Source organism: Pinus tabuliformis, chromosome X (genome assembly GCF_031772625.1).
Source record: "Pinus tabuliformis cultivar Carrire ecotype Pingquan chromosome X, CPIR1, whole genome shotgun sequence".
Lineage (NCBI taxonomy): Eukaryota > Viridiplantae > Streptophyta > Pinopsida > Pinales > Pinaceae > Pinus > Pinus tabuliformis.
In genome coordinates, this window is record NC_142308.1 from 1,168,280,215 (window position 1) to 1,168,308,016 (window position 27,802).

General features: G+C 32.6%; 1 protein-coding gene across 1 annotated transcript; it reads right to left on the reverse strand.

Moving 5' to 3' along the window:
• Positions 1-10,591: 10,591 nt before the first annotated feature.
• On the reverse strand, positions 10,592-22,097 carry LOC149144062 (heavy metal-associated isoprenylated plant protein 20-like). Its single transcript, XM_089449846.1, has 3 exons — positions 21,965-22,097; positions 11,296-11,374; positions 10,592-11,095 (listed from the first exon to the last, which is right to left on the reverse strand). Exons 1-3 carry the CDS (start codon positions 22,034-22,036, stop codon positions 10,800-10,802), a joined length of 447 nt encoding a protein of 148 aa, XP_089305972.1. The 5' UTR covers positions 22,037-22,097; the 3' UTR covers positions 10,592-10,799.
• Between the last annotated feature and the right edge of the window lie 5,705 nt (positions 22,098-27,802).

The following is a 27,802-nucleotide window of genomic DNA, read 5'->3' on the forward strand; positions in this document are numbered from 1 at the left end:
GCCTCCAAAATCTTTTATGAAATCAATCTAGATTAATGTGGCTTTTGTATGCTTGTTTGGAATGTGGTTCTAACTTTGGCTCTATTTCTTTGAACTAGCCACTAGATTTGGTCCCTAACTTTGGCTCTAGATGTAGTTGTTGGCTCAATTTTTTCCTCAACATATAAGTCTCCTCATTGGCTCTAAGTTATGAGAAATCTCCAAATCCAAACTCTAGACTCAACACTCATTCCAATCTCTATTTGTCTTGGATACAGTCCATCTTGGAAAAATCAAATCAAGTGTAAGTCTTGTTTAGTGTGACCCTAGCACTGCCATGACATATCAATCCAAAAAACAGAAGTGTAGCTTGCCTTATCTTTCTAGGATTAGTTGATTCTTAGCATGGAAACAAATCTATATGCTTGCAAGCATATCATGGAGTTCTCAATAACTCCTCCAAGGTCATTGAACTTTGTGCACTAATTTCTATAACATCTTCAAGAAAAGATTATTATGATACAAGATAAAAAAATAACCACTGAAATTTGGCTTCCCTTGGCATCAATCTACTATCCATATTATTTTTATCACTGTCCTCCTCTACTACGATAGTTGCTCAACTAGATTCTACTTCTTGGACTAGAGTTGCAACAAAATCTTCTATCTTCACTCTCAATATTCTTCTCTTGGATGTGTGGTTTCTTGGGTGAAGTTACCAATACTTTTCATCTTAGTGTCCACTCAATTTACAATGGCAAAGAAAGGTTCCTAGCATTATGGTATAGGCTGCTTGAGATATTCCTTTTCCTCCCATGCCTTTGAACTCTTCTTGTCCTTCTTCCAATGAAAACATTCAAGCTTGTGGCATACGGTTTGCTTCTCCTAAAAATATGCCTTATGGTGCCCTTTGTTTCTATATTAGTATGCCTCCACATACCAATAATTGGTAGCATTATGGTATCTCTTATTATAGTGGTGGAAAACAACGAATGTCTTGTTTGAGGTATACCTCTCGGTTTTCTTCTTCATCTCGCCTTTGCTAATATTCTTATTTCTTTCTCTATGTGTAGGTGTAGGTTGAGTCAATGAGCTCTTCTTGTCACTTCCCTACTTTAATATAGCATAAGAGGTTTGAGGTTGGAGTGGGCTAGCACCTTTAGTTACAACTACTCTTTCTCCCATTGAATAAGCCACCTTCAATATGTATTTTTCCTTTATGAAAATGGTCTTCATGGTAACTAGTTTTTCACTTTTTCCGTCAAGGCCTAAGCCTTCATGCTTGACCCATGGTGTTGTTATGATGGAGACTTAATATGCCTCATATTCTCTTGCTTTTCCTTTATCCAATGCTTCTCATCTAATTTTATAGCTTCAGGGAAATGCCCTTTCCATGCTTTTCAAACTCATTAAGTTTCTCTTGGGAAATTTCTATGGAATGTGAACTTGCCAAAGTCGTGTCAATCGTGGTGTCAGCTTGGGTATTAGGAATGGAAGGTGGCCTTTCTTCCTAGAGAACTTGGTCAGTATCATGGAGTTTTCCAAGACCTCCTCCTTCTTTGCTAACTATTGTTGTAGATGTGGCATTATCCGAGTGAGTCTATATTCTTTCCAACTATAATTTATATGACCTTATCGGAAAGGCATACAAGTTACACTTTATACTTGTCCCATTCTGTCATGATTATAGTGAGGGAGTCTTGGAATAACTAAAATTGCTTCATTATAAATGGAAACAATTTGGTATGGCTCTTAGTGTTTTGCTCCATCTCTGCCATCTTCTTGGTTAACATTTATGCCTACTCCTTCTAGTGCTTGTTCTCTTCTTGAGGATAAACATTGGTGGCCCCTAATTCTTTTGGATTTTATTTACTTTCTTTATTCATGCTAAGGTCTATGTTGTTCTCTATAAAATTCTAGTAGATGTGTCATTGTGAAGGATGCAACTACTCTAATACCTTATGCTCTGTAAGTGAGAGTATTATAACCACTTACTTCACCAACACATATACCATGCATAAATTTATTCTAAGTTATATTCTCAAGGTTGTAGAGAGTGATCTATCGATAAGAAAACTACTAGGCCTATATTCCTCTTACCCTATACAAGAATCTTTGATCTTCTAATTGATGCAAGCCATTGAATCTCCTAGTTGTAACTTGCATAACACAACCACTAGCTAGTAACAATGATTCATATGTGAGATCAATAGCCAAAAAACCTCTGCAAACATTATACCCTTGAGAAATATTGTATGTAGCCAACTATGAAATATGTTAAGTAGGCCTCTTAATTGTGAATAATGTAATGGAAAATGAATGTGTTCTATTTGTCAACTATATGTGTTCTATTTTTCAACTATGTGAGCGAAAAAATACAACCCAATTTCATTAAAAAAAATAATGGACACCTCCAATGACTCATCAATACACTTGTTAGTGTCCTTAATCATCATTAAACAACTCATCAATACCCTTGTTAGTGTCCCCAAACCATCATTCAGCAATAAGAACCATGTAAGAACAATAATATGGTGTTAAAGCATGGTTATTTCTTTCAACAATGAAACTTAGGATTTTTCAACATAAGATGCTTAACATGGTTATTGTGAGTAATATTGAGTGAGCACTAAGAGATGATTCTTGTTTCAAGTTCAACCAATGTATGAATTTGCCTTTTCTTTAAGTGATGTGCACTAATCCAATAGGATGTTTCTTTAAATAGCAAACTATGATAAAATAGATGCTCAACGTATTTCCACTACATAAATATTAGTAAAAAAAACATGAGCTTGAAGGCTAGAGTTAAATTGAAAACATCGTTGAAGACCATAAACTCATTGAGCATTAAGAAAAAAATTCTTGAGGATCAAACTTTATTCTTGTTTCAACAAACATGGTATTAGTCTTGTATTTAACATCTATATTCCCTACAATCAATAGATGCAACTGCTGTAGCTTCCTGAATGCACATTTCGATAAACGAGTCTAGTTTTTATTAGAGAAATAACTCACAAGTATCTTGCTTGCATCCTATGAAGAAGGAATGTATTCATCCTAGAATTTATTTCTTATTCTACCTATAGTTGCTTCTTCATTCTTTGAACTTGAAAGTAATCTCAAACCACTATTAAGTCAACTTTGTGAGAGGTAAAGCAACCAAACAAAAATAAATGTTACTTAATCAAGGAAGTTGACTAGACAAATGTGGAATTCAAGTAGGTAATTTGTAATTAAAGTGTATGATTTGTAGAGGTGTGGAAAATTTTCAGGTAGATATTAAAATTATCCAACAATTAAGGAAACCATCCGACATATAATTTAAATGGCCAAGAAATTAGTAAATCAACGAGATATTGATTTAAATGCTCCACAAACTATGAGAACATCTAACCATCAAATAGAACACCGAACAATGAAATGGAATACCAAAAAATTAAGAGATATGCAGAGAGACAGAGTCTAGTATGACTATCATATGGAAAAATGGACAAACCAACTTTGAATGGGGCTGAATTAATTCTTTATAGCAATCTTTTGATGCCCCAGGATAAATGTAAATATTTGACTTTGTTGTGGTAAATGGTAAACTGAATTGATTATTATTATCTGGTTGGATTTAATAATATTTTCTGTTAAAAAAAATGTTTATTTAAGAGCTGGCAATCTCTCAGGTAGACAGTTGTTGTCTTCCCAAGAAACCCTAACTGTTTTCTAACTGGAAAGTTTTTCTGGAGGAAAAGAGAGTTAGGGAGCACTGCGCTGTAGGGACAGGCAGGAGAGAGAGAGAGAGAAGAGGAAAAAGGCTAAGTCTGGTGATGACCAGATAGCCAAGCATGAAAGTGCCAGCAACTTGCTGAGGGCTGTGGTCCGGCAAGAGCTAGGGGGGAGATTCTGGTCTCGAAAGACGAATCTCAAGGTTGGGTGGCAAATTGGAAGCGGGAGAAACAGAGAAGGCCCAGCTTCTGGAGTACTTGTAAGTTACAACGGTGCAGGTAAGTGAAGAATACTTTTAACAATTCTGCAAGTAATTTGGGTAGAATAAAAGTATTATATTAAATTAACTTCACGGAAAATTGGGAGGAAAAGAAACAAATGGAACATAACTTGTCCTATAGTTAATATATTTTCTTTAAAAAAAGAAAAAGAAAAAGAATAGTAGCGGAAACACCTGAGACCCTCTAGGAAGGTGACCATTATCTTGGTATTACTGAACAATTATAGTTGTCTATTGAATTAGACTGGGCACAAATATAGGCGGCTATGTCACGGGGGTTTTATCGGACAAGTAAAACTATGACGCCTCTGATACATATGAATTACACACTTGAATTAATCAAGATGTTGTATAAAATTAGTAAAGGTCTGAGAAGCAAGAAAATAATACAAAACCCAATGCCGTGAAACAATTATGGAGGTACAAGCATCCATTGATTTCTTTAAAGAATATCTCAGACCTTGAGTGGAAATTACCATTTAGAGAGGAAACCTTTCAATGATAGGAACAGGGGAGGGTTTAGTCTGGTGAATCTTTCCTTTCGGTACCCTTACGTGGAAAAGCCTAGTTAAGAGGGTTGTTGGGATCTCAGGATAGGGGTCACGAGTGTGACAAGCAGCCAATCAGAGACAACCTAAAGAAATGGAATGATAACTGTTAGGGGACGGCGTTTCCACTCTCAGCACAGAGATGAAACCCGAGCCTCGACTTGGAGGCAACCCCCTCAAACAGTTAAACAACAATCATATTAATAGGCTACGAATTAAACAGAGAACCAAATAAATAACATTGCTAAACATCAGGGCAAAACTTTCAGTTGATAACGTAAATTGATAACGGAACCATAGCATTATTGGAAACAGAGTTAACGAATTTCATTAAAAACTGTGACAGCGTCGACAGCTAGGTAACTCAAACCAGAGTGTAAAACCCTTGAAAGAAAAGCATCATGATATATTCGAGCTCCATAAAAAAAACACTGCCATGCATAGCCCGAAGTGGGGAAACGAATAAAACAGACAGAAATTCCTGTTAATTCTATACAAAAGCCCGAGATATGAAATATGTCATGAGGTCACCCAAAATTCATAAAGAGGACCTGATAAAATTAGCAGATAATTTACATGTACAGCCGAGCGGCTCAATAGAACAAACGAGGAATTGAAAAACCTCATGTCACTTAAAGTTTCGTTATAACAGAAACCCTTAACGGGAATGGCCACCGGGACCCAAACTGGGTCACCAAACAGTGAGCCATGCAAGCTATAGGAACCGAACCCTAGCGTAAGGGTCTGTAGACCTTAGCCAACCTTCAACCAAAGAGAAATAGCCATTAACGAGTAAAACATTTTTCCATACCGGTGAATACCCAGAAGGCATATCAGCTCGAGAGCGTCTCACCATCCAGTGCCAACCGCAACCAGGTTATGGCCAGAAGAAACTTGCGAGCAAGGAGCCATATGGTTAAGAACTGTGTGGAAATTCGAGCATGAAACATGGCTAAGTTATCTACCAAACAAAATAATGCAGAAGTGGAAAATAGGCGGTATAGGGAGAAATCCGCCATGCAGTTACCCGGTGGTGAAACTTGGTAGCAGAGGTTAGCTTCAGAACTTCGCACGCCCTTTCCTCAGCAATCAAACCCTGAAACTGAGTCTGCCTAAGCCCGCGGCCGAGATAGGAGACGGAGCAACTTTCCAGATCTTTCCATGAAAGAATGGGGCTACCTGTCGGCGCCAAGGGTAGAGTAAGTCGGCAGGTCTTCATTACAGCCGTTGGATCATCGTTCAAGCCGCGTAGCCGTTGATGCATGAGTGATCCCGAGGTGGCAGTTGTAGCCTGCCCACGCCACGTACCGGGTGGGACAGACAGTCAATGCACATTCAATAACAAGCAGTCACTCAAATCAACGTAACTAAAGCTTAAACGACTACACACCGTTAATCTGGGTACACCTGTAGGGAGTACACGAATCAATGGGTGGGATTCATGCCAACCGCCAACAGGGCAAGACATATAAAGAACTCTGCATGGAAATCGATACGACCTTATCCAAATAACCAAACGGAATTAAAATGATGAGACCAGATTCTTTGCAGGTCTTAATTGCTAGTCATTATGTGAGGTGTACTTAGGATCAAACGAAATATATGAATGCCAACCATATAATGTATGCATAAGAACCTTGTAGCGAATAAATACAAATGTGGATATTGGTAATCTTTATATGTAAAAAAAAAAAAAAATGTTTCTAGGTACATGACAAATCTCTAGCTACATTGTTTTCTTAGTTCTATTCGTCTTCCTCTTTTCGCCAAAATTCCTATAGAGGATGATGGCAAAAAAAGGGAAAATAAAAAGAAATTGAGGGTAATGGGAAACCAATAACTATAACCGATCATATCCTATTCCTTAGTCTTCTTTCCTATTTTATTTAGTTTTTCTTTTCACTTTTCCAATTTGACTTATTCAACTTTTACATTTTCTTTATTTTATAATATTTACCAAATTTTCATTAATTATGTAATTGCATTTTAAGTAATAAGTAATATGACAAATTAATTCAAATAATTATATATATATATAAGTTAAAAACGAAGAAGGAAAAAAAACTTTACATAACAGAAATTAAAAAACAAAAAACTTAAAAATAATTAAAACAAAGTTTTAAACGAAAATTTAAAATAAAACAAAAATGAAATAAAAATATAAAGGATTTAGCTTAGCATTTAGATAATTCCATAATTTATGAATTCAGTGAATGATATTGTTACAGCCGTCATTCTATAATTTGATAGAGCATCGTGGATGTCGTTTAACATGATGGTTATCCAATTATTTAGAAGATTTGTAATTTAACGGTGAAATTTAAGAATTTTGAAATTAATTTTAGAAATAGAGGTTTAATAGATATCTATATGGTTTAAGAACTTTTTTTTTAAAAGGCTTTAGATGTTTTGATGGAGCATTGTGGATGTAGTTTAACAGGATGGTTGTCTAATTATTCAGGAAATTTGTAATTTAACAATTTGGAGAGGTGAACTTTAATAATTTTGAAATTTAATTTTATAAATAGAGGTTTAATAGATAAATATATGGTTTAAGAAGTTTTTAAAAAAGTCTTTAGATGTTTTTAGTTCTTATTGTTTTATGTCTAGACATACTTTTTTTAGAATATGATTTCTAGAATTTTAATTAATTATCAATAATTATTAGGTGGATGGTTGGGATTTAATCTTCACGAAATATTCTAGAATATTTTTACTAGTAGTCACAATGTAGTTATGTCCCTTTTTTAACCTGTGCTATTAGTAAACCATGGTATTGGCCCATGGCATTGTAATGAAGTCTATTTACAAATTAAGGATCTCCATGGTAAAATAACTCTGAATCTCTGGGGTTAAGAATTTAATTACATGTTTTTATTAAATGTATATATGTTTAAATTAGTGCAAGCCTATTAAATGGTTCGATGATAGGCATGAAGCCATAATAAGCATCAAAATACTTCATCAAGTTGCTAAAATAAAAAAATTCATAAGAATTAACTAAAGTATAACTTTAAATATGTGAAAAGATTCTTAACCATGCAGATTCAACTCTACATTATTATGGAAATTCTTAATCTATAAATAGGTTTTGTTACAATACCATGAGGGAATACGATGACTCATCAATAACACGTGTAAAAAACCATAACTCATTTCATGTTGCAGTTTGTTTTAATTAATGAATTTAATTAAAAAGACAAAAAAACATAATTATTTTGAAAAGAATTCTCGATGTTTTATTTGTGTACACTGCTAAGAATATTCTATGAAAGTTAAATCCTTACCATCCAGCTAAAAATTATTGATTATTGAATTAAAATTGGGAAAATCCTATAGCAAAATATATATATCTAACCACATAATTAATAATAATAATAATAATAATAATTTAAAATAATATTATAATTTAGTTTATGTTATAATTTTTTTTAGAAATATTAACAATGTGATATATAGTAATAAATAAATATATCTATACCTTTCATAAATTAATGTTTATCGATATTTATAAACTATTTAATTTATATAAATACAGTAATATATTTTAATTTTAATTTTATCATTATAATATTATTATAATTTAAGTGGATTTAATAACTGAAAAATACATTTTATTTTCAAAAACCACAAATCCAAATAAAAGAAAATATAGTATATCTACCTTAAAGTAAATGATAGTCATACTTCTTTTCAACAGTTTTTTTCCCCTCTCCCCATTTGATTTCTTCAACTTTACATTTTTTTATTTTCCAATATTTATTTAGCTTGCGTCAATTGTCTAATTGCATTTTTAGGTAATGAGTCATATATCAAATTAATTCAAATTATATATATATATATTAAACTAATTAAAAAAGAGAAAAATTTTGAAAATACTTTACATAATATATATTAAAAAAAAAAAATTTAAAAGAAATATTGTGTTAAAAAAAATTAAACTTAAAAAAACAATATTTTAAACTGAAATTTAAAAGAGAACAAAAATGAAATAAAAATATAAAGGATTTAGTTTAATATATATAATTCTTAAACTAATTAAAAACAAAGAAGGAAAAAGTGAAAATACTACATAACACAAATTAAAAAAATAAAAATAAACTTAAGAAAAAACAATATTTTAAAATAAAATTTAAAAGAGAACAAAAACTAAATAAAGATATAAAGGATTTAGTTTAACATTTAGATAATTCGATTGTTAATGAATTCAGGGAATGACACTGTGTCGCAAGATAATTTGATGAAGCATCGTCGATGTAGTTTAATATGATGATTTTCTAATAATTTAGAATATTTGTAGTTTAACAATTTGGAGAGGAGAAATTTAAGAATTTTGAAATTTAATTTTAGAATTTTTGGTTTAATGGAGGGCTATTTAGTTCAATTTTTTTTTTTAAAAGTTGTTGTTGTTGTTGTTGTTGTTTTTTTTAATAAATATTTTAGAATTGTTCTAGTAGTAGTCATAATTTAGTTATGTTTATCTTTTTAATATGTGCTATTATTAAGTTATGGTATTGACCCATGATGTTGTAACAAAGTCTATTTACAAGTTAAGAATCTTCATGATAAAATGAAGACGAACCTCTATGGTTAATAACTTAATTACATGTTTTTATTAAATGTATATATGTTTAAATTAGAGCAATCACATAAATTAAATGGTTGGGAAATGATAATCGGCATCAAGCCATAATAAGCATCAAAACACTTCATCAAGCTGCGAAAATTAAAAAAATCAGAAGAATTAACTAAATTATAACTTTAAACATGTGAAAAGATTCTTAACCATTGAGATTCACTTCCACTTTGTTATGGATATTCTTAATCTACAAATAAACTTTGTTACAATACCATAAGCCAATACTATGACTCATTAATAACACATGTGTAAAAGACCTTAACTCATTTTATATTGCATTTTTTTAATTAATGAATTTAATTAAAAAAAAAAAAAAAAAACATAACTATTTTGAAAATAATTTTAAGTGTTTTATTCAGATATATGCTAAAAATATTCTATAAAGATTAAATCCTTACTATCCACCTACCTTAATATGATTGATTATTAAATTAAAATTAGGAAAACCCTATTCCAAAAAACATATATCTAACCACATAATTAATAATAATTTAAAACAATATAATATGTATTACTAAATAAATATATCTCTATCTTTTATAAATTAATATTTATTTATGGAGTCGTGTAAGGAGGTGGAGGAATTGCGTGGATGGCCAAAAGTGGTCGAATCCACGTAGAAAAATTCCAATTTTTTTTATAAAGGCACTGTTTGAATCATATTTTTGATGGTGGAAATGGATTCAGCACCATCAAAAACCTCTAGAGCACCTAAAATTATGAAGTTTGACAACTTTTACTTAGATTCACAAAAATCACTCTGAGATTTTTCAAAATATGACCGAAATTTTCATAACTTTCACCACAAAAAAACATATTAATTAGATTACAACTTTATTTATATCTCTACCTTTCATAAATTAATATTTATAAATATTAAATTTATATAAATACGTTAATATATTTTTTATATTATCATATAAAATTTAATATTTATTGTAATTTAAATAGAAATACATATCTAACTAAACAACAATAATAATGATAATATGATATGTATTACTAAATAAATATATCTATGTCTCTTACAAATTAATATTTATAAACTACTGAATTTAGGTATATACATCAATATATTTTAATTTTAGTATTATCTTATAAAATTTAATATTTATTATAATTTAAGTGGGTTTAATAAATAAAACCTAAAAACACAAGTCCAAATAAGAGAAGATATAGTACGTCTACTTCCGTATCCGTAAAGCAAATGGTTGAAACCTTCGTAAAATGAATGACCTTATGGGTACATATATCATGGAAAAAATCATTATACTTTACATCGTTACTCATAGGAATACACGTCTTTTTTGACGAGTCCTTGTATTCTTAAGAACGCTGAGGGTCATATTACAAAATGTATGTATACTGACAGATAAAGGAATAGGTCAAGGAAGCTCAACACGATCACTATTTGTTCGCGTTGTGTCGCTTATGGCCTGGCCTCTCTTCTGTTTTTGATATTTTTGCAGGGCGGAAATATTCATGAAGACTTATAATTTTCAAACCATGTTCAGGATCTGTTCTCCTTCTCCTGAACAGCCCATGAGATCGAAAAGAGCTCCAGTCACAGAAATATAATTATAAAGATGGAGAAGCCGCCCCCAATAAATAGTTTTGGCTGTACAGGCAGCTGCAGCTACATGATGGTGCAGGAATTCGTATTGTCTTCACTGAACATTGAAGTGTACTGCTGGTCTGTGCGATTAGGGTTCATGAGGAAACCCGGGTCCACGTTCCGAACGTAGCCGCGAGGAGCCTTCCTGTCGTAAGCCCCAGCAGCGTAGGGATGGTATGCCATTTCGGCAGGTACATAAGGCCAAATCTCCGTGGGCTTACCGGTGCGCTTCACCCTCCGCAGCACTTTGTATACCTCCACGTATCCAGTTACGGTTAACTTTTGCTCCTTTCTGTCCACATCCACCGATTGCACGCCTGCGCATGTGAGATTCATCGCATGAGATAAGTTGGTCTGAGAGATGATACAATCACCATTAAGGTTTATATTTATGATAGAAGTATTGTATAACTGATCATAATATCTGAGAACATCTTAATATGATTTATAATACTAAAAGCGATGCACCATGTGAACAAACCCAGTTAAAGAACCACACCGAAAACTCAGTGCTCACCTTTCATGGACGAGACTGACCTCCTCACTTTCTCCTCACAGCCGTCACAATCTATATTGCGGACCCTCAACACCACAGTCTGCACCAGTTCCAGAAATTAAAACAATGATCAGCTTTGCAGGATCAAATTTACGGCGTTGTCTAGGTTTTGGAGTTTTGGGCGGAATATAGTGAAACAATTTAAACAATTTAAGAAAAAAATAATAATTTAAAATTTAAAATATACTTTGGTTAGTATAATTTTTTAAGCAGTAACATTTATTAAAAAATTTAACTTCAAATTTGTCATTACAATAAATTTCTACCATATTTTTAACCCTAAAAAATTATCAACTCTACCCAATTTTTAATCCATTCCAACTCATTCTAACTTGTAATTACAACAAATCCCAACCATATTTTTAATCCTAAAAAACTACCAACCCCCATCGAATTCGTAATCCATTCTAACTTAGGAGGAAAAATGTCATATTCCTCTCGTAATTAATTCAACGTAAATCAAACTGTTATGAGATAAGTTACGAATCAGTTATAAAACTGATTCTTGATATTTGTAAAACGGATTGAGGGAAATCAAGAAAAGGGATCTCGGTAAAAAAAAAGAAAACACTTCTTGGATTTGCCGCTTGATTCTGCCATCGGTTACGATCCTGTCGTCTTTCAAGTCTTGGGAAGGTTTGAAATGCTTAACGATATGGGTAGCTTCACTGCGGGGAGAAAGCCGTGACTCTGGACTAAGGTCTTGAAAACTGAATCTCAGTTCACGACTATTGATCTTGCTGCGATAACGATAATGGTTAGTGGTTTAAACATATAAGTTACGGAAGGTTCTTACCCTCAGGATGGTTGCCACTTGAGGGATTACTTCCGCCGAGGTTTCAAATGGAAAACTTGCAGGGTAGCTCTTCGCTGCAGCCGAGCTACTTCCATTGACATGTTCCGTGTTCAAATCTCTGCGCCATTGTTCAATCATGTTAGCCGCACTCAGAAAACGCTGTTGAGAGCCGGAGACTCTGCCAGACTCCTCTGATGTCCGTGAGTCTAAACGCTCTTTCAATGGCGTTGTGAAGAAATGGATCTGTTTCGGCAGTTGCCATTGTTAGACAAAACCGTAGCAGAGAATCAACAACTACTGTCTCGGGCTGCACTGCCTTCAATGTTGGACGCTCAAAGCCCATGAAGAGATAAGTAGCTTTGCCAAATCTTGGAAAATATAGGAGTTTGTGTTTATTCTGACATAGAAGTAGCGATTTTGGGTAAGGATAACCCATATTCAAACAATAGATTACTGCATTTATGGAAAAGAGAATGCATATAAATAAATAGTGGTTAAGTTGGATTTTATTGCAAAGGTATACATACCTTATTGCAATGGGATGCTAGTTAATTTCTAAGCTTCTTGTGAAGTATTCATGCATTACATGCATGAGGGATTTCGAAGTTCTTGAGAAATAGATATGCATGCATGAATAATAGAAAATTGCTAATAAGCTTAAATGCTTTGTGTTGTTAGCTGATTTCGGAATTCTTGAGAAATAGATATGCATGCATGAATGATAGAAAATTGCTAATAAGCTTAAATGCTTTGTGTTGTTAGCTTATTTCGAAGTTCTTGAGAAATAGATATGCATTGCCTGCATGATTGGAAATTTCTAATGATGTGCTTCTAGACGCATAAGTAATCATACTATCTTTCTTAAAGAAAGAGTATGTTTTATATACATAATAAATATGGTTAGCTTTCATTAGAAAGGGTATACATATGCATGCAGGGAGAGACAACAAGTTGTGTTAGTTTGCTTTACATGTTTGCAAAGGACTAGCTCTTTTGGTAAAAGTTTATGTAAATTTTCATGTAAGCAGATTATAACTGATGTTGTAGTTAGTCCCTTCAAGGATATGCCTTAATGTTTCGTCCTCTAAGAAAATGTGCTTAAGCGAAGGGAAAATGCTAAGGAATATGATTATTTTTAAATGAAATCATGATGTCAATATTGATAATGACAACATGGACTTGTAAAACTAATGGTTAGAATTCTTAAAGAGAATTATGCATTAATGTAAATAAACGTTGTGGAGGTCCAACAATATTTACTTGAGTATATGTTCTAGCTATATAGTATGTCATGCTTGCTCATGCAAATGAGTAGAGTTTAAAAGATCTCTTTTAGAGGTTGCTTATTGAGTTGCTTATTGAATTGATTAATATGATATCTAATCTTGTTGCCAAGCTTGTTGTCAACAGTATTGACAGGAAACGATGGCGGTTGGTGCCTACGAAAAATGATGTTTAAGTTTGTGCAGGAAGAGGATCAAGGGTCCATGCAGATGAGTTCGAGTTGCAGGAACATACATTGCTAGAACAATCATGCCACAAGGAATATTGTATGTGGCAGTATGTAAGTGAAAGATTACATGAGAACTGTAATAGCCTTTAGCTAGTTATATGACAGCTTGATGATAATTATTGTAATGATTTTATGACAATGGTTAAGGGATGGAATCCCTTATAAGCCATTGAGTGAGGGGTGAAAACCCTCACGAGCGTTTAATAATAAGATTAAACGTTTGCTGGTTTTCACCCTACGGGGTTTCCAGGGTATATCAGTGTTCCATGGTGTGATTGATGTGATTACCTTTTGTGTCCATTGATAATGATGAGTCCTTGATGATGATGGTTCTTTATTTGATGTGACAACTATAACATCTTAGTACATGACTATCTAATATGTTTAAGGATATCAAGAAATGGATGCAAGGATTCATGAGACAGTTTATGTTATTACAATGGTGGCGAAAGATTATGCAATGGTTATGTAACTTATTGTCTTTGATGGCAATTTACTTGATGTAATAATGATTAGTATATCTACGGTTAATGATGAATTGTGGAGTTGTGAATTGATTAATTACTTGTGGTAATTGTATAAAAACTTCTAACTCCCTACTTTTACATGCGAGGTTATCGGGGTGTGTGACAAGTGGTATCAGAGCTAAAGGTTGCAGTACTGGCGCCTTTGGGAATTGGTAAGCGGAAAGGATATTGAGGTACGCCATCAGTAGGCATTAACTCAGGTATGAGTTTAATCATTCACATATTCATTTATGTAGTACACTACTTTTGGCATGATAGGTGTGATTCATGTTTATAACTGCTTTAAGTAGTAAGTAATAAGTTGTTGCATAACTACGTTCATAACGTTAAATTCCTAATGAGGATAAAAGACAATGAAACTTTTGTCACACCTAAGAACAATATTGAGTACCCATTACATTCATGAACAATATTGAACACTCATTGAGGGAAGTGACAATCAACTACCAAGTTTGATTTGCAAATATGGCAATAACAATGATGCATTTAATGAACAAAATTGAAGTTACAATGAACAAAACTTAATGAGCCAATGCATGAATATAAATTAGGGGAACATCCTTGAATAGGATGAAAAATTGTTTTTAAAAGGACATTAGAAGAACCCCTTTAGATATTGAAAACATGCAATGAGTCAAGCAGCGAGACTTGATTGTCATAACTAACTTTTGATTCAGTCTTGTCATGGATGCATGAAGACGATTGGTAGTTGAGATTGGTTAGTGTTGTATGACTAACCCATAGAACTTATATGCATTAATTCAATTGAACTAAGATTGTTACAATTCGTAAACAAGTGAAGGTTGATTGATGTCACATGCATGGAATGTGTGTATGAAGATTTTTACTCTCTCTGTGCTATAGTCCAGTTGTTCATGAGAAGAGTTCTTAATTTTATTCACCATGAGAATGCATGATGAATAGTATATGCTTATGTCTTAATAGATTTAATGATGATTACCCTCTAATTAAGTGAAATCCATTAGCATGGTATGTGTTTATCATTACTTGTTAGGAGATAAAAACCATTGGAGCCTCGATTTAACGATGGTTGAATTTATCTCTACTATGGGAATGATGGATTTCTTATGCATGTTGCATTCCAGGGTGAAGTTAATTTTAGAGGCATGTTCAGTGGGTAACATTTCTAGGACCCATTCATGGTATGATTACATGCGATAATTATTCATAAATAGACTACCTGTGTTAATACAGTTGTCAGAAAACTCTAATTCCCTTCCCCAACTATAGATGCTTCCAAAAAAAAATGGAAGCAAGGAGAAGGAAGAAGACCGTGCTGTAGGGACAGACGGAGATGGGAAAAAGAATCACTAAGTCTGTTGATGACCAGATAGAGCAAGCTTTGGGTGTCAGAATCTTGCAGAAGACTCTAAGTCTGGTGATGACCAGATAGAGCAAGCTTTGGGTGTCAGAATCTTGCAGAAGACTCTAAGTCTGGGGATGACTAGATAGCGCTCGATGTGCATGTGAGTATCCCCTTGACCATGCTTAAGGAGTTGGAAAACGATAACTATAGTGTGTTGATGTTAATGATTTTCATAATGTCTCCTTGAACTCATTATTCTGAAATGGTCACATAGTAGGGTTATGATAGTTGTTGCATTTAGCATCAAGCGGTAACTCTGATGCATGTGTGACACTTAGGAGATTATGCTTCTAATTGCATAAGTAGAGCAATTGCTTCCGGTAAGGGTGGTTTAATTTGCTAGTTATGCATGTTGAACCAAGGATAAGATAAGTATCTTGCTCACTTTCTTGAAGAACACATATGAAGGCTTTATATGATTTCTTAGTGGAGAAAGTATTTGAATGCATGCAATAAAAGAATGGTTCTTTTATAGATTTTCTTGGTAAAGGAAATGTGTTAAGGCATGCAGTTAAAGATTGATTATTTTGTATGTTTCTTGGCAAAGAAAATAGGTAGTTCCTATTAGAAAGACTCCACGTGAGTCTTGTGTGTGAAATGCTTGTCTCTTGTCTATAAAATCCTTGCTAAATATAGCCAAAGTATCTTCTTGAGAAAAGAGGATGAGGCATATAAATGTCCTGAGGACATAGCATGGAAGGTGGCCAAGTTTTCTTGAATTAAAATATGTATCTTTATTTGATAAAAGCTTCTCGGAAATATATTTATATGCTAATTGCATTATGATTCTAGTTAGTTTCTAAGTTCTAGTGAAATGATTATGCATTACATGCATGATAGAGATAGCTAAAGATGTGCTTCTAGGCACATAGATATTCGTTTCTAACCTTTTTTTTTTTAAGAAAGAGTATATTATATATATACATAAATATAGTTTCATTCTAAGAGTGTGCATACTTCATGTATGAAGATGCAGGATTTTATGAGAATTTTCTTGAAAATAAAAATAGAGGTTCTTTCCTTAAAGACACATTAGAATAAGTGTTCATACAAGAAACAAATCCTTACTTGTTTCATGAAAAGAACTATGTGCATTGAAGTAAGGTAATTGTGCTACGAGAACACCTGTTGCATAGTGGTAGCTATTGTGACTTTGGAATTATGACTCTGTGTGTACATAGAGGAAGTGATCATGTTAACTTTCTTGAAAATAATAATCTCTTGGAGAGATTGTCTTGTTGGATGCGCTGTGTTGATTGCTTGATTTTGATGCATAAAGGATAAGTAAACCTTGTTTTTTGTATCTTGATTTTTATGCATAAAGATGAATATCTTTAATAATTCCCTGAAAGGGATGAGGTTAAAATGACTTCCTTTAAGGAAGAGGTATGTAGTTTGTTGTATGAAATGATGGTAGTATTCTAGTGAAGGGAATATGTGTTGCATACATTAAAGAAAGACTTATATGATAAGCAATGGTATGCACAAAGATTAGTCATTGTGATATAGAGTTATGATCTTTGTATGTTAGAGAGATTATGTTTAATTACATTAACAATGCATGACCCAAGCTAGCCATAGTAAACGTAAGATAATACTCCATTAATGATGATTTGAATTGGAACAACAGACTATGGCAAAATTAGGAATGCTAAGAGTATTAACTCAACTGTTGTTGACATTTATACATTAATGAGTATTTGCATATGCTTTTATACATGACAATATTGTATGCATGAACATTCTTGGAAATGGAATACGTGTTAACTGATGCATATTTATAACTAACGTTGCTGATGGGATTAAGTAGTGGTAGCTTAATGGAAACAAGAAAACTCATCACATAAATTGCTGCAATGTGAAATGCAATTATAAATGAGAAAGAATGATGTTATATGATATGCATGAATTATGTTATTTGGAAAATTTGCATGCATACAACGTGTATGATGGATATGTTTCCCATCAATCTTGATGTTGTGGACCCATGTTGGGGGTTAAGTGTAAATGCATGGCGTACATGCATGTTTGTTGTGCTAATGATAATGTTCATATGGTTCATTGTGTAAATTACTTTGAGAAAGAGTAATAAAAGAGAAATTTAACATGCCAGACAGTTGCGGATAATTGGGTTGATGACAGTTACCTGCCCGGAGGGGTTGATGGTACTTGTCTGCCCGGATTGTGAAAGGCTTGAATGCCTTGGGTTGATGACGGTTACCTGCCCGGAGGGGTTGATGGTACTTGTCTGCCCGGATTGTGAAAGGCTGGAATGCCTTGGGTTGATGGCAGTTACCTGCCCGTTGATGGTACTTGTCTGCCCAGATTTACTCTCCTTGGAATTCTTGAGCTGGTTGGCCAGTGGAATTCCATGTTAGACCTGGTAAGGTCTCTATCAAAGAAACTGTCTGGATGTGAAAATGACTCGATTTGGTTATGGAAACCAGTTCCCATGGGTTGGGAATTCTTTAGCCTATTATGGTGCTCATAGCTAAAGAAATGAACGAATCAACTATATGATATGTTGAAGATGAATTCTACATATAGTTGTGTAAAATATGTTATGCATGTTTAACAGGAAATGAATTTAGTACTCAATAAGGAGTTATTGGAAATATTAATTCCTTTATTGTATCATTAATCTTGTAGGGAATTCTAATTCCTTTGTTGTATTACTAATCTTGTGAAAGTCTTAGTAGGGGCTAAGACCATATTCAAATGATGCAGTGATTGACTGATTTGATGATTAGAGAGCTAGGTGCTCTTTTGGTACTTTTAGAAGTACTCAGTGGATGCCTTTAGTGAGAATTCGTTCAGTGTGCACGTGAGCAGTGACTTATCATTTGATGATTAGTGTTAGTGCTCTTTAAGTACTTGTAAAAGTACTGTGATTTAGAAATCATTTAGCATTGCACAATTGATTGATAGTCAAAAGTATTCCATTGACTCACAAAATAGTGACTAATGCGATTGAATTTGTAGTCATATATTACAGGAATTACTTACCATGGAGGGTTGAAGAATTGTCCAACCACTATTAAAAGGCTTACATGAAAGTATTCATGATTTCCAAGAATAGATGGTAAGTAATGGTAAGTTGACATAGAGAATTGTTTATTATGAATGAATAAGGGCCAAGTGGTGGCGATTAGAAGTTGCATATTTTTGCAATTACGAACGCTTATGACTGTTGATGCTTATAACTAATGATATTTCTTATGACTATATCATTACTATTTTGTTTGTTGTCATTTCTTAGAATGAAAACTTTGATTCTAAAGAGGAAGGATCACACTTTGTGTGGTTTAGATGGTATATCACGAGTAAAATATCAAGTTCCGATGAAAGATGAACACCGAGGACGGTGTTCTTGTTAAGGGGGGGAGTATGTCATATTCCTCTCGTAATTAATTCAACGTAAATCAAACTGTTATGAGATAAGTTACGAATCAGTTATAAAACTGATTCTTGATATTTGTAAAACGGATTGAGGGAAATCAAGAAAAGGGATCTCGGTAAAAAAAAAGAAAACACTTCTTGGATTTGCCGCTTGATTCTGCCATCGGTTACGATCCTGTCGTCTTTCAAGTCTTGGGAAGGTTTGAAATGCTTAACGATATGGGTAGCTTCACTGCGGGGAGAAAGTTGTGACTCTGGACTAAGGTCTTGAAAACTGAATCTCAGTTCACGACTATTGATCTTGCTGCGATAACGATAATGGTTAGTGGTTTAAACATATAAGTTACGGAAGGTTCTTACCCTCAGGATGGTTGCCACTTGAGGGATTACTTCCGCCGAGGTTTCAAATGGAAAACTTGCAGGGTAGCTCTTCGCTGCAGCCGAGCTACTTCCATTGACATGTTCCGTGTTCAAATCTCTGGGCCATTGTTCAATCATGTTAGCCACACTCAGAAAACGCTGCCGAGAGCCGGAGACTCTGCCAGACTCCTCTGACGTCCGTGAGTCTAAACGCTCTTTCAATGGCGTTGTGAAGAAATGGATCTGTTTCGGCAGTTTCCATTGTTAGACAAAACCGTAGCAGAGAATCAACAACTACTGTCTCGGGCTGCACTGCCTTCAATGTTGGACACTCAAAGCCCATGAAGAGATAAGTAGCTTTGCCAAATCTTGGAAAATATAGGAGTTTGTGTTTATTCTGACATAGAAGTAGCGATTTTGGGTAAGGATAACTCATATTCAAACAATAGATTACTGCATTTATGGAAAAGAGAATGCATATAAGGAAATAGTGGTTAAGTTGGATTTTATTGCAAAGGTATACATACCTTATTGCAATGGGATGCTAGTTAATTTCTAAGCTTCTTGTGAAGTATTCATGCATTACATGCATGAGGGATTTCGAAGTTCTTGAGAAATAGATATGCATGCATGAATAATAGAAAATTGCTAATAAGCTTAAATGCTTTGTGTTGTTAGCTGATTTCGAAATTCTTGAGAAATAGATATGCATGCATGAATGATAGAAAATTGCTAATAAGCTTAAATGCTTTGTGTTGTTAGCTGATTTCGAAGTTCTTGAGAAATAGATATGCATTGCCTGCATGATTGGAAATTTCTAATGATGTGCTTCTAGACGCATAAGTAATCATACTATCTTTCTTAAAGAAAGAGTATGTTTTATATACATAATAAATATGGTTAGCTTTCATTAGAAAGGGTATACATATGCATGCAGGGAGAGACAACAAGTTGTGTTAGTTTGCTTTACATGTTTGCAAAGGACTAGCTCTTTTGGTAAAAGTTTATGTAAATTTTCATGTAAGCAGATTATAACTGATGTTGTAGTTAGTCCCTTCAAGGATATGCCTTAATGTTTTGTCCTCTAAGAAAATGTGCTTAAGCGAAGGGAAAATGCTAAGGAATATGATTATTTTAAATGAAATCATGATGTCAATATTGATAATGACAACATGGACTTGTAAAACTAATAGTTAGAATTCTTAAAGAGAATTATGCATTAATGTAAATAAACGTTGTGGAGGTCCAACAATATTTACTTGAGTATATGTTCTAGCTATATAGTATGTCATGCTTGCTCATGCAAATGAGTAGAGTTTAAAAGATCTCTTGTAGAGGTTGCATATTGAGTTGCTTATTGAATTGATTAATATGATATCTGATCTTGTTGCCAAGCTTGTTGTCAACAGTATTGACAGGAAACGATGGCGGTTGGTGCCTACGAAAAATGATGTTTAAGTTTGTGCAGGAAGAGGATCAAGGGTCCATGCAGATGAGTTCGAGTTGCAGGAACATACATTGCTAGAACAATCATGCCACAAGGAATATTGTATGTGGCGGTATGTAAGTGAAAGATTACATGAGAACTGTAATAGCCTTTAGCTAGTTATATGACAGCTTGATGATAATTATTGTAATGATTTTATGACAATGGTTAAGGGATGGAATCCCTTATAAGCCATTGAGTGAGGGGTGAAAACCCTCACGAGCGTTTAATAATAAGATTAAACGTTTGCTGGTTTTCACCCTACGGGGTTTCCAGGGTATATCAGTGTTCCATGGTGTGATTGATGTGATTACCTTTTGTGTCCATTGATAATGATGAGTCCTTGATGATGATGGTTCTTTATTTGATGTGACAACTATAACATCTTAGTACATGACTATCTAATATGTTTAAGGATATCAAGAAATGGATGCAAGGATTCATGAGACAGTTTATGTTATTACAATGCTGGCGAAAGATTATGCAATGGTTATGTAACTTATTGTCTTTGATGGCAATTTACTTGATGTAATAATGATTAGTATATCTACGGTTAATGATGAATTGTGGAGTTGTGAATTGATTAATTACTTGTGGTAATTGTATAAAAACTTCTAACTCCCTACTTTTACATGCGAGGTTATCGGGGTCACACAAAAAACCTACCATATTCTTAATCCATTCTAACCCAGGAAAATTTTGAATCCATTTTAACCCAAGGGGAAAAAACCAGAGGTAAAAAAAACACAGAAAAACATTACATACTCATTTAAACTGGAAATTAACTAAATATACATCATAATTAATTAATAAAAACTTGTAATTACAATAAATCCCGACCATATTTTTAATCCTAAAAACTATCAACCCCTACCGAATTCTTCATCCATTCTAACCCATTCTAACTTCAAATTACAACAAATCCTTACCATATTTTTAATCGTAAAAAACTACCAACCCCTACCGAATTTTTAATCTATTCTAACCCATTCTAACCCCAGGGTAAAACCGCTACCGAATTCTTAATTCATTCTAACCCCAGGGAAAAAATACCAGAGGAGCAAAAAAAGAAAGCACAGAAAAGTATCACATGCTCATTTAAACTGGAAATTAACGAAATACACATCATAATTAAGTAATAAAAGTGGGGGATGCAGTATACCTGCAACTGTAATTGCTTGACGTGTCTCGTGCGATCGCCGAACAAACTCGATACATAATCCAGCGCCCCCATCGAGCACAAACTTGAAAGAAATCTCGAGCGGGCTTTGAAAACGACAGAAATATCTATCTCCAGACCTACAGGCAGATATGCTGTATGAAAGGAGAGGGCAGAGATTTTATATCGAAACTCGAAACTACTAGGCGGTCTTAATAGTTGGAATTAGCGGTATCTACCAGCTCAAGTTGTGTTAAAATGATGAAAGCCGATTTCAATTTGATATTCACATTTCCAAGCAGCTTACACACTAAAAAAACATTCGCCAGGTGGAATGCCCGGATAGTAGCAAAACAGTGTTGGAGCCCACTTCTTTGTAGATACTGCGGCAGAGTCGCGATGATATTTTGAAGCTATTGCCTACCGATTGTTAAAGTCAGTTAGTGGACGATAGCGATGGCGATGGCAATAGCGATGGCGATGGCAGTATTTTAGCAATAATCACTTGGCAAGTCCCTTTAGGAAATCGGATCGCATACTGCGCCAGAGTGGCGATGATTTTTTGAAGCTCTTGCCTACCGATCGTTAACGTCAATTGCTGGACGATGGTGATGGTGATGGTGATGGCCATGGCGATGGCAGTGTGTTTTAGCAATAATCACTTGGCAAGTCAGTTTCCCGTGCAAAGAAATTGATGATAAAAGGAGGAAAATAAGGATTGGTGTTCAATGGCCCAAGTAGCGACTTGTCATGGCCGTAGATTTTGTGATATCGTAATGTAATGTAATTTAATATATATAAATATCTAAAAAAAAAGCCGGTAAATTTGTAACGGAACCTGTATAGGTGGAATTTAGTTTAAAAAAATTAACAAAATTTGTAACAAGGATAAAAAAATAAAATTGATAAAAAATTAATGAATTTTATTATTATATAACATAATAAAAAATTATAATTTAATGAAATATATTTTACATAGCTGTGTTTAGTAGAAAGACATGAATATGCACTAAACACACAAGTAATCTTAGTTAACTGGCCATGAAGTCATTAATTAACTTTTTCATGTGATAAGGGGAGATAGTCATAGTTAAGTAAGTGGGTGGTCATTGTGGAGCAAGGATGATTCTACACTTATCCTCTTTTCACATTTTCTGTTTAAAGTTGGGCCTATTAAATGGCATTAAACAAAAGGCTGAGTAGTCTTTGGGGGCTGCTACATTTTGTGTTAATTGAAGAATATAAAGAGGATGAAAGTTCATGGCAATTCAAAAACCAAGTTGAATGGGAAAACAAAATATTTAGGTTTTATTGTCTACATCTTGAGGCTTGACAACTTAAAATTCGAGCTTTGCAGGAAGAATTTGATGAAGCGCAAATTTATCACATTTAAAGGAATCAAATGGTTCTTGTCAAAAAAGACAATTTTGTTGGGGAATGGTTTTGCTGAGATTACAGAATTAAGAGATAATCAAGTGGTATCCCATTTCTTTGTCTCTTTGTTTTGACGCTTGGCTTTTCTTTGTTTCTTTTTAGTATCCTTAATATTAGCCAGAATCAGAGTTCAATTTTCAAAATTTCTGATAACAAGACATGGTATCTTTTAATTTTTATAAATAACAAAGATACATTTTTCTTTGATAAAAAAGTAGTGACTATACAATCATCAATTAACTATCTCATGTAGTTGGAGATAGTTTTAAATAAGTGAAGTGCAATTATGTGTTATCTTCCATATATTTCTTGAAATAATAAGTCTCTTTGTAATTTACATGTTTTTCAAAATTTTAAACCTAATTATATATTAAAAACTAACACAATAGATTTCTTGAAATAATAAATCTCTTTGTAATTTGCAAAAATATAATTACCTAATATTTTTTTAAATATTAAATCCAATTATACATTAAAAACTCACACAATCTAACCAAAAATAGTAACAAAAATATTACCCAAAAAAAAACCTATTAAATCCAATTATATATTTAAAAACTCACACAACCTCGCCCTAAAATTATATCTCCATTTTTTTGAAAATAACAAAAATGTTACCACAAGTATAACTAAAAAAACTAGATTGCCCCTTTCCTTTCCTTTACGCTTACGCAGGCAGTCACATCGTTTGAATCAACGGTTAATACATTGTTTAAATCAACGGTTCATTCGGTTCTACACGATTAGACCTCTCCTTTCCTTCAATGTATGAAAATGAATAGTCCGTCATTACATGACAAACATACAACAGGCAATTCTGTCCCTGAAGTAAATTTTGCGTGTATCCCGTGATTTCTAATTAACTTGTGCTCACTCAGGCCCTCAGATTCTTTGAATCAACGGTTCACACATTACTTCATTCAACTGTTCACTCGTTTCTACAAGATTACACGCTTCCTTTCTATCTACGAATGGAAAATGGAGCACGATGACAAACACGCTAAGACAATTCAATCGCTGAAGCAGCGCCTTCACCTGGCCAAAATTTAAGTAAATCATATTCTCAATAATGCAGCCGCATTATTTGAATCAACGGTTCGCTCATTGTTTTACTCGATGATCGAAGCATTTCAATGCCAGCGGATATGTGGATCAGGATCAAATGTAAGGGTTGTGGTTGGTTTCAATTTTCCTATATCTGATATTGTCTTAGACGGATAAAAAGTGTGATTAAAACCAAATTAAGATATGTATTTTTAATATTCATGAATAATATTATATTATATTATTTTTTAAATATTATATATATATATATATATATATATATATATGTGTGCATGCATGTATGTATCGGCTCTAATAATTAAATGTATGTATAATGGCTAAATGTTTTTGTTTTATTTTATTTAGTCATAGGTATAAATTTTAAATGTGCGAAGTCGATCATTTTTAGTAAATTTTATAATTAAATTAATGAAGTGGATATTTTATTTTATAAACCATAAAATTTCAATTTAATTCGATAATGATTTAAAAATTATATTATTATTATTATTATTTTATAATTTTGAAATATAATTATAAAATAAATTAAATATATAAATTAATAAAAAATCTAAATAAGTGATATAAATTTCAAAATATTATATTATTTCAATTTAACATTTTTAATATCTAATTATTTGAAAATGTCTTTATGTTTTTCTTATTATTTTCTCCACCCTCTGTCTTTAGAAATAAATCTCAAAATATTATATATATATATATATATATATATATATATATAATATTTAAATAGGTCTTTTGAGAAGATTTTTTTGGTGTAAATCATATTCGAATGCATTTGTCAACGCGTTTAGAATCAACTAGTGTGGTTCATATATTTGACCAGGCAACCACTATATTGAACTGGTAAACTACAATGGGTAATCGCTATATTTTACTTGGAAACAGTTAACCGGATTGGACCAAAGTATATATGGCTAGGAGAACATAATTGGTTAAAGAGTTACTAATTCAGTTAAATGTCTATTACCTTATTTAAATATAAATTAATTAATGGGAATTAATTAGTTATTGAAATGACCTATATTTAAGTAATATAAATAAATCTTTAATTAGTTAGTTTACTATCAAATATAACCTAGGTAATGTATTTATTCAATGTGAACTAAAAATATTAAAATTATATATATATATATATAAAAGTAAGTGATATAATTAGAATTATATAATTAAATAATTAGTAAACTAATAACAAGTTATTTTTACTTATATTAAATTAAAAGGGGCAATAATGAAAAGTTAGTTTAATATCTATATAAATAAGGGAGCGTAAAAAGGGTTGACATTAAATTTATATAAAAGCTATATAATTAAATATTTATTATTATATTAAAATCATATAATTAAACATTTAGTTAATTAATTGTAAGTTAGTTTTTATTCATATTTAATCATAGGGATTAATATTTTTTTTTTCACTTTCTGGTTCAACACTGAGTGGACGCACCCCTCGGCCTATTTACTGACCTAACCCTGGTTCAACACTGAGTGGACGCACCCGAAGGCATCAACACCCCTAACCCCAAGAGCTTTCGGGATTCGACCCTGTGACCTCCCATTGGCAAGGCACTTGATTTGACCGATTGAGCTAACTCTTGGGGCTATATAGGGATTAATATTAAATCTATATATAATAAAAAATTAAATTGTAAGTAAATATTGTTAAAGTTATTACAATAACAATTAAATGTTGTTAAATCTATTAATCGATCTTATTAATAAAGCTATTTAAAAAAAAATAAACTTAAGCCTTATCTACTTAAATATATTAATAAAATATAATAAGAATAATTCTTAAAAAGGTAACTCAATAAGTTAGTGGGATAAGGGACCAAGGATAAAAATTAATTAAATCAATGGGTAGAATGTAAGAACAGTAGAACATTGTTTTAAAGTAAGTTAGTTAATAGTTCTCATCTTAAAAATACTTCATCAATAATTAGGTAAAGAAAGTATTTATAAGAGGATTTTTATTTCTTAAGCAAACCATAAAGTTTATAATATTAATCGAGATGAAGGGAAAGAGAACAATAAAACATAAAATCAATAGGACGATGAAATAGGAAATACCCACGATCTAGAAAATGAGGGGGAAGAACACCAAATGGAGCAAGGGCATGGGGAAGACAGGAAGGGATTCAAGCGGTCATCTCTATTGAGATTGTTTGGCCTTTTTACAATTTCAATGGCTTCCCTAAATTTTTGGTAATGAAACTGAGCAACCCTAGCAATAACACGTGCCTCCTAAATTCAACAATTTAAATAGGTTTTTATTTATTTAACTAAAAATGTTTTTTCTTAATGTTTTGTTTATTATTTTCCTTACCCTCCACCCTAAATATGTTTAATATAGATTTCATAAATTTTAAAAATATATTTAAATGGAACAATTTTTATATCTATTTATCCAAAAACATTTTTATATTTTCTTTATTATTTTTCTTACTCTCAAAAATATGTTTTCCAATAATGAAGAAAATATAAAAATGTTTTTATGTTTTCTCTATTGTTTCCCCTCCGAGACTTTAACAAATAATAGAGAAACATAAAAGTCATTTTATGTTTTTCTCTATTATTTCGCTCACCCCTTACTCTCAAAGTGAATATAAAAAATAATAAATTATATTATAAGACACTTAAATAACATATTTCACCCCACCCCACCCTACCTTTATATTTTACCCAACATTTCCTCTCACCCACACCTTTGTATATATGTTATACCCAATATTTTCCTCCACCCCCACAAGTTAAATTTTATTTTTGTTAGTTTCTTCACACTTAACTAAATCCATACATACTTGAGGGTGGAGGATGAAGGAAATAATAGAGGAAAAAAAAATATTTTTAAGTTTGAGGATGATAAGTGGGATAAATAATATAAAAAACATAAAAATGTTTTTGTGTTTTCTTAATTACTTTCCTCCACCCACCATCCTTAAATTTTTTTTTTTTTTTTTTATATGTTTTTTCTATTATTTCCTCTACAACCACTCTAAAACTTTCTTTTTATGTTTCCTGTATTTTTCTCTCCACCCCCCACTCTCAAACTTCGATATATTTGTGTCTACCATTTTACATTTAACTATATATATATATATATGTATTATTTCCCCATCCCATCCCCAAACTTCAAAGAGGCTTATGTTTATCTTTTTATGTTTTTTATCATTTTTTTTTGGTCTTCTCCCTTAACTTCAAGAGGTTTTTGTGTACCTTTTTACATTTAGTAATCTTATTTTTATGTTTTTCATATTATTTTCCCTATCTCCCAATTTCAAGAAGTTTTTGTGTATTTTTTCATAAAAAGTAATATTAATTATTATATGGTTTGGTAAATAT

Bases quoted from the DNA above. Each gene is read 5' to 3' on its own strand.
- LOC149144062 (XM_089449846.1), bottom strand. From the start codon at position 22,036: ATGGGGGCGCTGGATTATGTATCGAGTTTGTTCGGCGATCGCACGAGA. The intron at 11,375-21,964 runs GTATACTGCATC...GAACTGGTGCAG, and splicing joins TCAAGCAATTACAGTTGCAG to ACTGTGGTGTTGAGGGTCCG. The intron at 11,096-11,295 runs GTGAGCACTGAG...TCACATGCGCAG, and splicing joins GTCAGTCTCGTCCATGAAAG to GCGTGCAATCGGTGGATGTG.